General features: G+C 38.4%; 1 protein-coding gene across 1 annotated transcript in view; it reads left to right on the top strand.

Moving 5' to 3' along the window:
• Positions 1 to 12,429, top strand: part of GUCY1A2 (guanylate cyclase 1 soluble subunit alpha 2) — a gene marked incomplete at its 5' end in the record, with an annotated part of 274,517 nt that extends 262,088 nt beyond the window's left edge. The window contains one exon of the mRNA XM_081098790.1: positions 11,088 to 12,429. Coding sequence (XP_080954916.1) covers positions 11,088 to 11,295 — 208 coding nt within the window. The 3' untranslated portion in view covers positions 11,296 to 12,429. The remainder of the gene's footprint in view (positions 1 to 11,087) is intronic.
• Between the last annotated feature and the right edge of the window lie 497 nt (positions 12,430 to 12,926).

A 12,926-nucleotide genomic window follows, 5' to 3' on the forward strand; every position in this document is an offset into this window, starting at 1 on the left:
ATCCAAACATGTGGGTATATATGAACAAAGCCTCAAAAAGCAGAGGCTTCAAAATTAAACAGAAAACTCTCTTGCTATGCAGGATTTTACTCTATAGGCAATATGAAGGAATGCATCTTTCTAGTATATTGAGATATGCATGGAATAATTGAAGAAAGGTGAAGTAATGTGGGTATATTCTTTGCACGTAAAAGTTAGTTATTAATACTAGTTAAAAGCAATAGCTGGAAAATCTGCTTCTTTTCAATATAATTATTGTACACTACAGGCCCGGTGCACAAATTCGTGCACTGGTGGGGTCCCTCAGCCTGGCCGGCATCTGGGCCGATCAGGGCCATCTCGCCCAGTCCCAATAGTCTGGACCCCAGTAGCAAGCTAACCTACTGGTTGGAGTGTCTGCCCCCTGGTGGTCAGTGCATGTCATAGTGATTGGTCGAGCAGTCGACCAAATGGTTGACCAATCAGTCAGACATTTAGCATATTAGACTTTTATATACTAGTATATAGATGACTGAGATACTATATAGTATATACTCCTCTTCCTACTTAATGTGGAAAAGACATCCAACAAACTTCAGGAAATTTCTGTCTAGTAGTTCACCTCTAGCTTTCTGTCTTTTAAAAAATCAAAATGCTCATCTGCACTAGTGACTTGATATTTAAAGAAAATAAAAAGTATTTGGGCTGATTAAAAGGCGGTCCTGTTGGTCTTTTACGTGACTTTATTGATCTTCTTAGGGTTTGTAGAAGCACCAAAACAGTAAACATGATATTTTACAAAAGAAAAATAATCAGTAAAGACAAATGACTTCATAATTTTCTGAAAAGGAAAACTTGAGCTGTGCCTCAAGTTATATTTTCATTTTTCCAATTACAGATGGCAACATTAATATTATCCTTCTAACTGTGCCAATAAAAGTTCCATCTAGCAAAATTGAATGAGATATTTTACTCATTTAGACATTTTTATTTTTTCTTTCTTTCTTTGTCTCCCTGCTGTATCAAATATCATTTTCCCCGAGAAAAATATAATTTTAAATATTGGAAATCGTAAGCCTTCCTAATTTTAAAACATAAATCTGGCCTAGTTTTTGACCTTTAGAATATCCCCCCTCAGTCATTCTGTGTATTCACTAGCACCTTTAAGGTCATAATGGTGAAGTATTTGAGGATCAGAATACAATGTTGTGGTTATTTTTATAGTAAAAATTGTACATACGTACCCATTTGTTCACTTCTATAGGACTTAAAGTAGTTGTCAGAATTAACGCAAAAATAAATAAATACTGGCACTTTTTAATAGCTTTTTATTATTTCAGAGATAGGAAATGAAACAGAATCTGACAATGTTGACTTTTTCTTCTTCATGGTTTGGTTGATTATTTGGCATATGATTATTTGGTCCATATGATTAGCCCAGAGGTTGAATGTAGAGTACTTCTGGTTCTGTATTAGGGCACATTCCTTACTATGTATGAAGGCTGTTTTTTGTTTTTTTCCCCATGACAGTAACGCTAGAAAGTAAATTACCCAGTTTACTTTTCATAATTTAAAGGCACTGATCTGATTCATATCAATAGTTCTTATATAGGAAACATCTATTAATTGCACACACAAAAAATGAATTTTTATGAAGTCTAAATAGCTCTTTTCTTGGCCATAAATATTTTTATAAATAATGCCAAGTTCAACAAAATTCCCCACATTATCTAAATTACTGTAAAGTAAAAATTTACTAAGATAATTGAGGGTAATCTAAAGCAAGAGGGAAAAACCAACCCACATTTTCTTTTCTCTTTCTCCTTTAAAAACGGCACTATTTCAGGTGACCTGGAGGACAGTGTTTATTTTGCAACTACCAAATGATAAAAGACACTTTCTGAATTTTTTAGATGTTCAAATATTAGCTAAAAAGGCCAAGTAGAAAAGTAACTTTTAGACATTTATTGGCTATGGAACCAATTAAAGTATTTGATTTACAAACCCAGGGTAGAAGAGAGATAAACTAGTATTGCTGAAGTGTTGGGGTGTTGTGTAGCATTTAAGGGAGACAGGGTGAGCGTGTTCATGAGTTTCCTGACACATGCTATGTGCTCACTCACATGTGTACTCTATGGAAAGACTTTTCTTCTGATGTTTTCAGTAGATTTCCAAAGTGACCCATAATTCAGAAAACATTACAAATTGCTCCTGGCTAATTAAATAAGTGAATGACCAATAAAAGACATCAGGAGATGGTAGCTCACACTACTGCTCTGCCACCAATTAGTTTATGACCCTACATAAGTCACATAAGTAATCTCATCCTCTGCTTCCCAGGAGGTAGAAAACAATTGGGTCTAGATTTCTTACAAAAAGTTTACCCTAAATCCTAGAGGAGAAAAAAGAACATCAATGGAAAAGCAATGAAATCTGAATAGAATCTGTAACTTACATAATAATAATATACTTTTATTAATTTCTTAGTTTTGACAAGTATACCAGGTTATGTAGAAGGTTTATATGAGGGAAAACCAAGTTAAGAATTTAAGGGAGCTCAACTGTATATAGTATCCTTGCATTGCTTCTGTAAACATGAAATTATTTCAAAATGAAAAGTTTATTTAAAAGATTATTACAGCTCTAGCCAATTTGGCTCAGTGGATAGAGCGTCAACCTGCTGACTGAAGGTTCCTGGGTTCTATTCCAGTCAAGGGCACTTACCTAGGCTGCAGGCTCAATCCCTGGCCCTGGTCAGGGTGCGTGCAGAAGGCAACCAATTGATGTGTCTCTCTCACATTCATGTTTCTCTCTCTCAATTTCTTCCCTTCCCTTCCACTCCCTCTAAAAATCAATGGAAAAATATACTTGGGTAAGGATTAACAACACAAAAAGCTTATTGCAGTTCTAACATCGAGTGAGATTGAGAATTTATTTTCAGCCGGCCTGTGGTCGGCAAACTGCGGCTCGCTAGCCACATGCGGCACTTTGGCCCCTTGAGTGTGGCTCTTCCTAAGCCTTAGGAGTACCCTAATTAAGTTAATAACAATGTACCTACCTATATAGTTTTAGTTTAAAAAATTTGGCTCTCCAAAGAAATTTCAATCGTTGTACTGTTGATATTTGACTCTGTTGACTAATGAGTTTGCCGACCACTGGTAGACAATAGTGGGGCTTACATGCTATTGGAGACCCATTGAATGTTTTTGAGTCTGGAAACAACGTGATAAAAGGAAAATACAATCAGAGGTGATGTTCCACAGGGAGCAGAATAAGGAAAATTAGAGGAAATAAGACCGTTAAGAAAAGACAGTGTTATTCCAGGCCTGAGGTATGGTCATGAACTAGAACTGCGGCAGTGGAAATAGAAGGAAAGCCAATAAAGTATGAACACCTTTACAGAAATAATTACAGCTCAGCCAGCGTGGCTCAGTGATTGAGCATCGACCAGGAGGTCACAGTTTGATTCCCAGATAGGGCATGTTGTGGGCTCCTCCCCACTATGGTGTGTGCAGGAGGCAGCCGGTCAATCAATGGCTCTCTCTCATCATTGATGTTTCTCTCTCTCCCTTTTCCTTCCTCTCTGAAATCAATAAAAAAATATTTTAAAAAAGGAAATATGTACGGGGCCAACTGGGCAAAAAAATGTATACAATCTACTTATTGTGTGGTCAGTGCTGAGCCTTAAAACTGGAAAGCCATTTTTCTATTGTTACTCATTTTTTAAAAAATAATCCCTTATGCCTTTTTCTTTCAAAATTCTTGCTTTGGGGTTAACATGTAATCAGACTTCTAAACCAATTTCTCTTTTTCCCTTTTTCTCATATATGTGTATTGTTTTTTAAAGGAATTAAAAAAAGTTTATATCATTATAATTGATATAAATTACATCTTTTATATAATTATATATGACAACATATCATATATTACATTGGATTTGTTATTGTATTGTTACATTAAGTAAATAGGTATGTTTCAATTTCCCTCAAAACAAAGCAATGCACCATCCAGTAAAAAAGGTCATGAATTACATTATGAGAATGCTTTTTTTTAATCCTCACCCAAGGATATGTTTTTATTTATTTTAGGGAGAGAGAGAGAGAGAGAGAGAGAGAGAGAGAGAGAGAGAGAGAGAGAGAGAGAGAGAGAAACATTGAAGTGAGAGAAACATCGATCGGTTGCCTCCCTTATGCGCCTCTACCAGGGATCGAAACTCCAACCTAGGCATGTGCCCTGACCAGGAATCGAACCTGCAACCTTGTGGTGTACAGGATGATAATCCAACCAACTGAGCCACCCAGCCAGGACAGAGTACATTTCACTATCTAATAAAATAGAGTAATTTTGCAGAAGTCATTTTTCAACTAGAGCATTGAAAGTGGTCTCAATTGGAACTTAATATAATTTTAATTTTAAAAATAGTAAATTACAGTTGACATTCAGTATTGGTTTCAGGTGTACCGCACAATGGTTAGACATTTATATGACTTACTAAGAGATCCCCTTGCTAGAGACTGAATACTTTATCAGTCAGTTCTTCTTACTGTTCTTTTGAGTGTAATGCTCTGTGCACTTGGAGAAATTTCTGCTCTAAATGCTACGCTCTAGAATCATTTTCATCTCTGATTAAAGATTCTCATGCATTCGTCACCCACTACTGAATCAAAATTGCTCTATAATCAGTTTTTATGATATTGGCCAACAGAGCAGTGTTTTCTCTGGAGATCTTACTTGAGATGTTTTCAGATTTGCAAGTCTAAAACTAAAGTAAATGTTAAACCCCACTGAATGTTAGAGCTGTAAATAATCTTTAAAATAAATTAGATCAAAATGTTAGCTGACTTTATCAGTGCCATGAGCTGATTTGCTATTATGCCACCTGTATAGGCTGGCGGGGTGACCCTCAAATATAAGAGACCAAATTTACAGAGTTTACCCTCTAACCTCTTCACCTATCTCATCCCAATTTAATAACTTACCATAGTTGTTCTCCACAAAAATTAGTATTTCCGAAAAACAACCCATCAAGGGAATTTATAAGGAGTGTGTGCTGTAAACATTGTGCAAGAAGAAGTTAAAAGTTGTTTTTTGGGTTTTTTTTTTGAAGGGAAAAGAGTTTGCCTTTCATTTTCTAGCCCCTAAATATTTCTTCAGGCTGACTTGTCTTCTTTGCACTGGAGTCATTACAACTCCGTGTGTTCTCTGTACAGTGTCCCTAGGCTAATTCTGCTGCTGTTGCTTCAGGAACACCTAAACTATAGAATGCAGAATCTCCTAAAATTGACTCTGGTCCTACTTTTATTTATTTATATTCAAATTAATGAAGGATCATCCATTTTCAAAAATAAATGGGCTTCTTTCCTTCCTTTTTACTCCGCCCTTTGTCTTTTACGCAGAAAGGCCAGCACGATGATGAACTTGTTTATAAGAAAGAATTTTGGTTCGAGTAGTGAAAATATGTGAGGCATTATTTAATTTACAAGAACTGATTATAGGTATCTTTTATAAGCTCTCATCTGTCATCTCTTTTTTAAGTTCTGGCTGTTGACATGTAAAAATTTTGAGTGAGTGTTTTAAATTTCAAATCTGTGTGTTATTTAGTCTGTTGAGTGGAGTTTAGAGGCTGATAAAGTCAAAATTGATAGTTAGCCACAGAAACCAATGGTGCGAAATCATTTTTAGCTATTCAGCATTCCAAAATTCAAGAATTTAAGAGGCATTAGTTTTGACACTGAAATGGGAAACGCATGCCAGAATGTGCACTCCAGCAAACCCCAGGCATGCAGACTATGGACTCCACAGTAAGCACACTTTGCCCTTAATATTAACTCAGGGCGTTGCAGACAGAAATGAGCCAGGGTGTCACCGTAGTGCCTCTGAGGCATTTTGCCTTAAACTTTTCAGGATACATATAGGGAAAGTATCTCTTTTTGAAAACATGTGTTAACTTGAATTTTCAAACCTACCAAGTGACAATCTTATAAAATTGCCACCAAATCTGCAACTTAAAATTTGCATAAGTTTGGTAACCTTAAAATGCATAAAAATTGGTGAGATCCTTCTTCACTTTTTCTTCATAGTGAGCTCGATTCTTACTTTTCTTATTTGGATGGGAGTTTTATTTCCAGGGGATGAGTCACTGAATTTCATGGAATTTTTGCTGCCTAGCTGACTCATAACTATCATTTCATGGGGCTTATCTTCAAACTGCATCAGGTGTTGGAGCAGTGAAGCACAGAGCAGAAACACAGAGCAGATTAGTTCTTCTCTCCACTCAGGTGGGAAGAAGAAGGTGCATAGAAAAAAATGAAGGAATTACAGAACACTTAGAAAACACAAGGAATCTTCATCTTTAAAAATTTTTCAGAACTGTCATCATTCTCCAACACTCAAAGACATAGTAGCTAATGCCATTATAGAGTCCAAATGCATTCCCTAGCAAAAATGCATTCAGATGAATAATTAGCAACAAAGACTTCTAATTTACCACAGCAGATCAGCCACCTGGATTTTTCATTCGTCTCTTCTGAAACAATAGTAAGCTGGTAGTGAAGACAAAAGAAATGTAGCCCTCCTCCAGCATGCACATGCAATGGTCAGGGGAAACCCACCGTGCCACAAAATCTTGCCACACATAAAACTTCCAAACAAATTTCAGTGCCTCACACTTAGAGACTTTCAAGTATATTAGTCATTTGTTGAGTGCCTTTAACAGGAAAGAGGAAATCAAAATAAACAAGCAGACAACACCCCATCCCACCAAAAGACAACAACAAAAATTGGTTGTTGGAGAAAAAGGGGAAATGGGCGCCCAAGAGCCCACTGAGTCAGAGCAGCTCCCTTTCTGCAGTGGTGAGGGAGCAGACCCACCAGCCTCCATGGCACCCCGCGCCCCTCCCATGCTTGGGGGACATTCATTGATCCAAAGCAGCAGTGAATTTTCATCTTGAAAATCAATTTGTAGAAAAACTCTGTTGTGAGGAGGAAGGGTGGCAGGCAGGTAAACTAGGATTTGTGTGGCTTCTAAATACTCACTAAATATGTGGCTGAAACTCCCCGGTTGTCCATCAACCAGCTGGGGATTACGGCCGAGGATTAATTTAGATTTATGAAGGATGTAAGCTTCCATATCAGTCCTGAGTTGCTGAAGAAATGGATTGTTAGGCCGAGCTTGAAAGCCAGCCCAGGGACTTGGACTTACTCTAACATTTCAGAGGGGATCAGAGGCTATGCGGTGACCGGTGTCTAAATCCCTAATCCCCGCATACACATTTGATCATTTGTTCACACCGTGACTCATATCACCACCAGGCAAGCTGTGTGAAACGCCTCCCCTGACCTCCTGCACAGCCCACCAGTAACTCATTCAGATGGTCCTATTGGAAATAATCTGGATATCACCCTTCAGTGTTCATAGCTGTAAAGGCTGCTAAACCCTGGATATCACAGGAGCTTGGGCCCATTCATCCTTGTGTGCTATCCTTTTTATTATTGAAAGGTAACACTGTATTTAGTTATTGATATCAAAATGTTTACTTGGAAAAGAATAAGACCTGATGAAAGCTTGTTGTCTGTGATTTTGGGGCACAGTATGTAGGAGATGTATTTAAATTGTGAGAAGATTGATTTATTATGAAGAGCTTCCTCCCAGCCAGAGTGCAGTGAATTCTTTTAAACGTGTGGCATCCAAAGCAGTGCCTGCCCTCTTCTTTTAGTCATTTACAAGTACTTTCATAGATGTAACCCAGTTTATTTTTCAGTGTCAGAATATTCCAATTATTGCAAAATATCAAGACCTTGGTGAAACAAACCAACCATGGAAGAGAGAAACTAGAGGGCTTAAAATATGAGGCAGGGGTGGGGGCTGGGAAGGGAATGATTATCTGGGAACTTATATGTACACTAGAGGCCTGATGCATGAAATTCGTGCAAGAGTAGGCCTTCAGTCCCCCGGCTGCTGGCACCGGCTTCCTTCTGGCACCTGGGGCCCAGGCTTCCCTCACAGTCCTGGCTTCGTCTGGAAGGTCATCCGGATGGATGTCCAGTCTAATTAGCATATTATGCTTTTATTATTATAGATATGCATAACTCATGGACACAGGCAATAGAGTGATGAAGGCTTGGGAGGGGGGCACGGGGTGAAGGGCGTCAAGGGAAAAACACTCAAACAAACAAAGGGGACATCTATAATACTTTCAACAATAAAGATAAATTAAAAATATATATCAGGAGAGGGGGATGTAGCTCTCTCCTATTTGTTGATTATGGATCCTTAAGGAAACTTGGAAAGATTGAGCTTATGGTCTATTTTATACTCGATGGAAGTGAACTTCATTGTTCTGCTGCTTGTCTTTTGTACTAAGATCCACAGCCATCATTTCTTCTTTTTTCCTACAGAATTTCCTCCTTTGAATTGTGTCATGTGGGCTACCATATGCTGTCTTGTATTGCTAATTTGTTTCCATCAGTATTTCTTGTCTTTTAAATTTTGTATTAACTCATTCTGGGCATCCCCACTTACTCCTCTCCTTTCAGAGTACAATTTTAGCATGCAACAGGCACTCAACAAGTGTCTGTTGATGGATGGATATCACTGATTGACAGCCACATGTTGCACATCGATAGATGTTCTATTTGAGCGAAACAAAATTGTTGTGGAATTCATTGTTAAATTAAAGCATTGTTTAGGTAATCTGAACATATATCTGAAGTGGTTGATGATACAGGACATGTAAAGAAAATCAACATCTGTTAAAACAAAAACGAAGCACCCAGTACTGATGACTTCTGTATGATTGCCATTGGGCCCAAGCTATATCTCAGTTTAGTTTTGTGTTGGAAAGCTATCTTAGTGTAGTCTTATTATTTTCTGTAGGGCTAAGCTTGACTAGGAATTACAGATCTGGGTTCCAGTTCCAGTGTCCCCATTGTCCTGTTACTTCCATGAGCAAATCACTGTGATTTATTCTGGATTCACCTTCACCCTCCATATATTTGTCAGAGAAGAGCATGTCTGGCTTTGGCATAGAGCTATCTTATGTAGATGTAATGAGATAAGGCATTTGAAAGAATTTTGAAATGTTAGAATAAGCCTCATTTTCCTATACCCCAAGTTAATATTATCATCATATCCTATTTTTAAAGAAATGGTGAAATAGAACTTCTTTTTAAAATTATTTACAAAGCAAAATACTATTAACTGTGGTTCATAAAAGTAAATATAGATTGTTCATATTATAAGAATTCTTAGTACCACCAACTGTTATTTTCAGAGACTATGTTTTGTCCATCAAGAATGTTTGAGAAGGAATGATTATTTGTTCCCTTTTTTTAGTGGGATAAATGATGATCATTGCTTGTGCAGTGATCTTACATTTCCACACATCCTTTTTTCTCCTTCCTCTTATTGCCTCTTTTGACTTTGCCTTCTCTCTGTCACAGTGGCTCCTTTCCTCAACTCACCTCTTCCATTGCATAGCTTGTTAACATTAACCTATCTTAGGAGGATGCGTTGTTTTTAGGAAAAAGGTGATGGGCTTGGCTCCACTATGCCTTCCAAATAAAGTCTAAACTTGTAGTTTAGGATTTCAAAGCTTTGTCTTAACTTACTGTTTCGGCTTTAGCGCTCATTCTGACCTTATTCTGTGAGAGTATCACATGGTTGGAAATGTGTTGATCCTGATCATAATTTTCTTGTTTCTAAACCTTTGATCTGCTGTACTCCACATTCACTTGTTGGAAGTCTTTGCATCTTGAAGTGCTGTCTCTCCTAGGAAGACTTTGTGAGCTTCTGCTACAAATGTGTTTTTTTTTCTCTTCTAGACTTCAGTGCCTTTAATATCTACTTTTCTTGGGACATCTAGCCCATTCTCTTTTATATGACTTTTATATTACTGTGGTTTTGTGTGTTTATTCAGTAACTAGAGGTCCTGAGCCCTGGCCTGAGCCCTCTCACAGTCTGGGAGCCCTCAAGGGATGTCTTACTGATGGCTTAGGCCTGCTCCCTGCAGTCTGGTCTCCCTCTGCGGGAGTTGACCTGGCAGCAGATCAGGGGCTGGCGCCCACCCCCCCATTGCCCCTCTGCTGCTGCTGGTCGCTGCCGCCTCCTCCCCCTCCCATTGCCGTCCCCTCTCTCTGTCCGCTGGCATGGGCCTTGGCTCGGCTGCTGCCAGTTGCTTGCCGGCCCTGCCCCCTGCCGACTGGTCGTTCTGCCGTTCAGTCGATTTGCATATTATGCTTTTATTATATAAGATTATTTTCTGCTCCTTTTATTCCCTGTTTCTATCTCTGTTTATTCAGTAATTATTTTCTGCTCCTTTTATTCCCTGTTTCTATCTCTGTTGATAAAACTTTGAGCTTCTTTGGCTGTGTTCTACTTATCGTTATATTCTGAAGTGTCTAGAAGAGTTTTCTTGGGCAGTAAGAAGCAGCCCATAAGAGTTGTTGAATTAAATTGAATAGCAGGGCCACATCTTTAGGCATGAGTATCAAACTGAACCTTTCATGGGAAAGAGTAAAACCAGTGTCAGGGTACTAGCAAAGAGTCTTTAAGTGTGACTGGAAGGGAAGAAGTCAGCTGTTGGACAAATATGCTAGTGAGGTTAGAAATGCGTATTGCCTGGAATCAGCATATACCAGAGATACTTGGAATCACGAATATTGTTCTACAAAGTTAAATGTTTGGTTTACATGTCAGGACACAGGACACACATTTAAAGCTTAGCAGGTGTCTACAAAACATAAAAAGAGTGGTGTAGAATCTGGGCAGATTTAAAACATAGAGTGTAAATCCTTTGTGTTTGAATAAAAACATGTGTTATGCAGTTTCCTCAGTTTGTTTAGGGGAAAAATCAAATTTGAACAGATTTTTTCAAGTAGTACCAGGACCAGTTTTGTTTTTATTATTATTACGACAACATGGAGGGATCTTTCCTGAGACATAACATTTCCTAGTGGTAGGAATCCCATGAAGGCCACATCTATACAAAGAATAGAGGTATTAGCAGGAGCACAGTTATTGATTGGGTTCCTGAGTCTTTAACGTGTCTGTCCAGGCATGTGCATTTCCCCTGCTTATTAGATTCACATTATCTGTATTTTCTTCTTAGATTATTAAAACGGGAAGAAAGTTTCACATTCATTCCTCGGTCCCGTGAAGACCTTCCCGACAACTTTCCAAAGGAAATACCTGGGATCTGCTATTTCCTGGAGGTAAGGACTGGCCCCAGGCAGCCAAAGCCTTCTCTTTCCTCATCGAGAATCAAAAAGGTTTCCTACAACATCGGCACCATGTTCCTCCGGGAGACAAGCCTCTGAGACGTGCGACAGATCAAAGACTCCTCCAAAAGCACAAGCCCAGAACACGGGGCACGACGGGAAGGTGGCGAGGGGTTCTCTTTCACTGCTTCGTTGGGAACAAACAGCGGACTTTCTGTGATGTCAGGCAATAATCCTAGAAAAAGGCGGGCGATGACTGTCAATTAAAAAACAACTGGAGGGTGGGGGAAACAAGGCGTGTCCATACGTAGGAGTGTTCTTGGTCACATATATATATTTTAATTACAAGTATGGGCCCCCTTTCAAAACTAACCCATAAATAGCGTTCATGTTTGCTTGTTTGTCACACATACAGATATCTTTCCCTCTATATTTGTATCACTTTTGACAGCCAGTTTTAGTATATATTCCTACATTTAGTGAGGTGGTATGTGAAGGATATTTTCTAACTTTGTTTTTTCTGAATAGACATTTCATACATATATCATGGCAGTGTGGTCAGCTTCCCAGCAGGAAGAACTGTAACTCAGCAAAATATTTTAGGGATATTACCTATTTTTATACATATCTCTTCTAGATAATTGCCTTTCACACAACATGATTAGATGTCCTGAATCTGTTACTGTATAGTTGGTAAATAGTGTAACTCTAACCTATTCTTCGAATATAGTTTTATTTACCTAGAGTCTTTAGTGCTTAGACTTGAGGACACATATAACCAAGAATTTCAGATGCTGAGAAAGAATTGTACATCTGCTTAGTAAATATATCCTGTAGATTTAATTCATGTAACATGGGACCCAGAGCAAATGGAATTTCCTAATAGTAGCTGAGATTAAAGAAAGATCCTTTTTGCCATCTTCTATCAAGAATCAGTCAAACCCAAATGCTCTCTTCACTGAACGCTTTTCAACTTTGCATTCACAAATACAGGTAGTTATTATAAGGTACTGAACTGCACTCTAAAAACAGCAGCCTCCTAAGTGACATGCTCACACTCCCTCACCCCCTTCATGATGGACGACGCCTAAGGCCACTCTCAGGAGTGAATGCCTAGATACTGCAATTAGTGAGAACACTTTTGCCAACAACTTTGTTTCTTCATGTATAATAAAGAGCAAGGAAAGATACCTGTATTGAATGGCTTTAAGATTAAAAAATATGTTCATCTTCCGTTCGATTGAGTTGGCTTTTAAATTCAGTGAATCACCTTCAAAACAGTGATTCCCTAACCTTCACTTAGTAATCACCATAGTTGCCAATAGGCTTCCATCACATGACCTGCTAAAATGAAGACCAGCTCCCAATAATTAGCACTGAATGAAAATATTATTACAGACTCACCTGAAATTAGGAGCACAGTGTGTCCAGAGATTTTCTATTTTGGATCAGATCTAAAACCTAAGTTTCTATTGAGGTTAATGAGCTGTCAGTATTTTTTCCCTTAAAACCTTAGGGTGTCCATTTTCTTACTACAGTACATACACTCATTAGTAGCTCGTGTCTACTGAATACAGCATGTTTCTTCTTCTGGTCAGTGACTTGGGCTGCATTATGATTTGCTTATGGCATAACTCAGCAAAGGAGCATATTAACTAGTGTCCAATGTAGTCTGCGAGGCTGCTTTAGTATATTTAAGTTCTCTAAGTGGGTCGCTAGAAAGCATTTGC

Source organism: Myotis nattereri (genome assembly GCF_964212035.1).
Source record: "Myotis nattereri genome assembly, chromosome: 9".
Classification (NCBI taxonomy): Eukaryota; Metazoa; Chordata; class Mammalia; order Chiroptera; family Vespertilionidae; genus Myotis; species Myotis nattereri.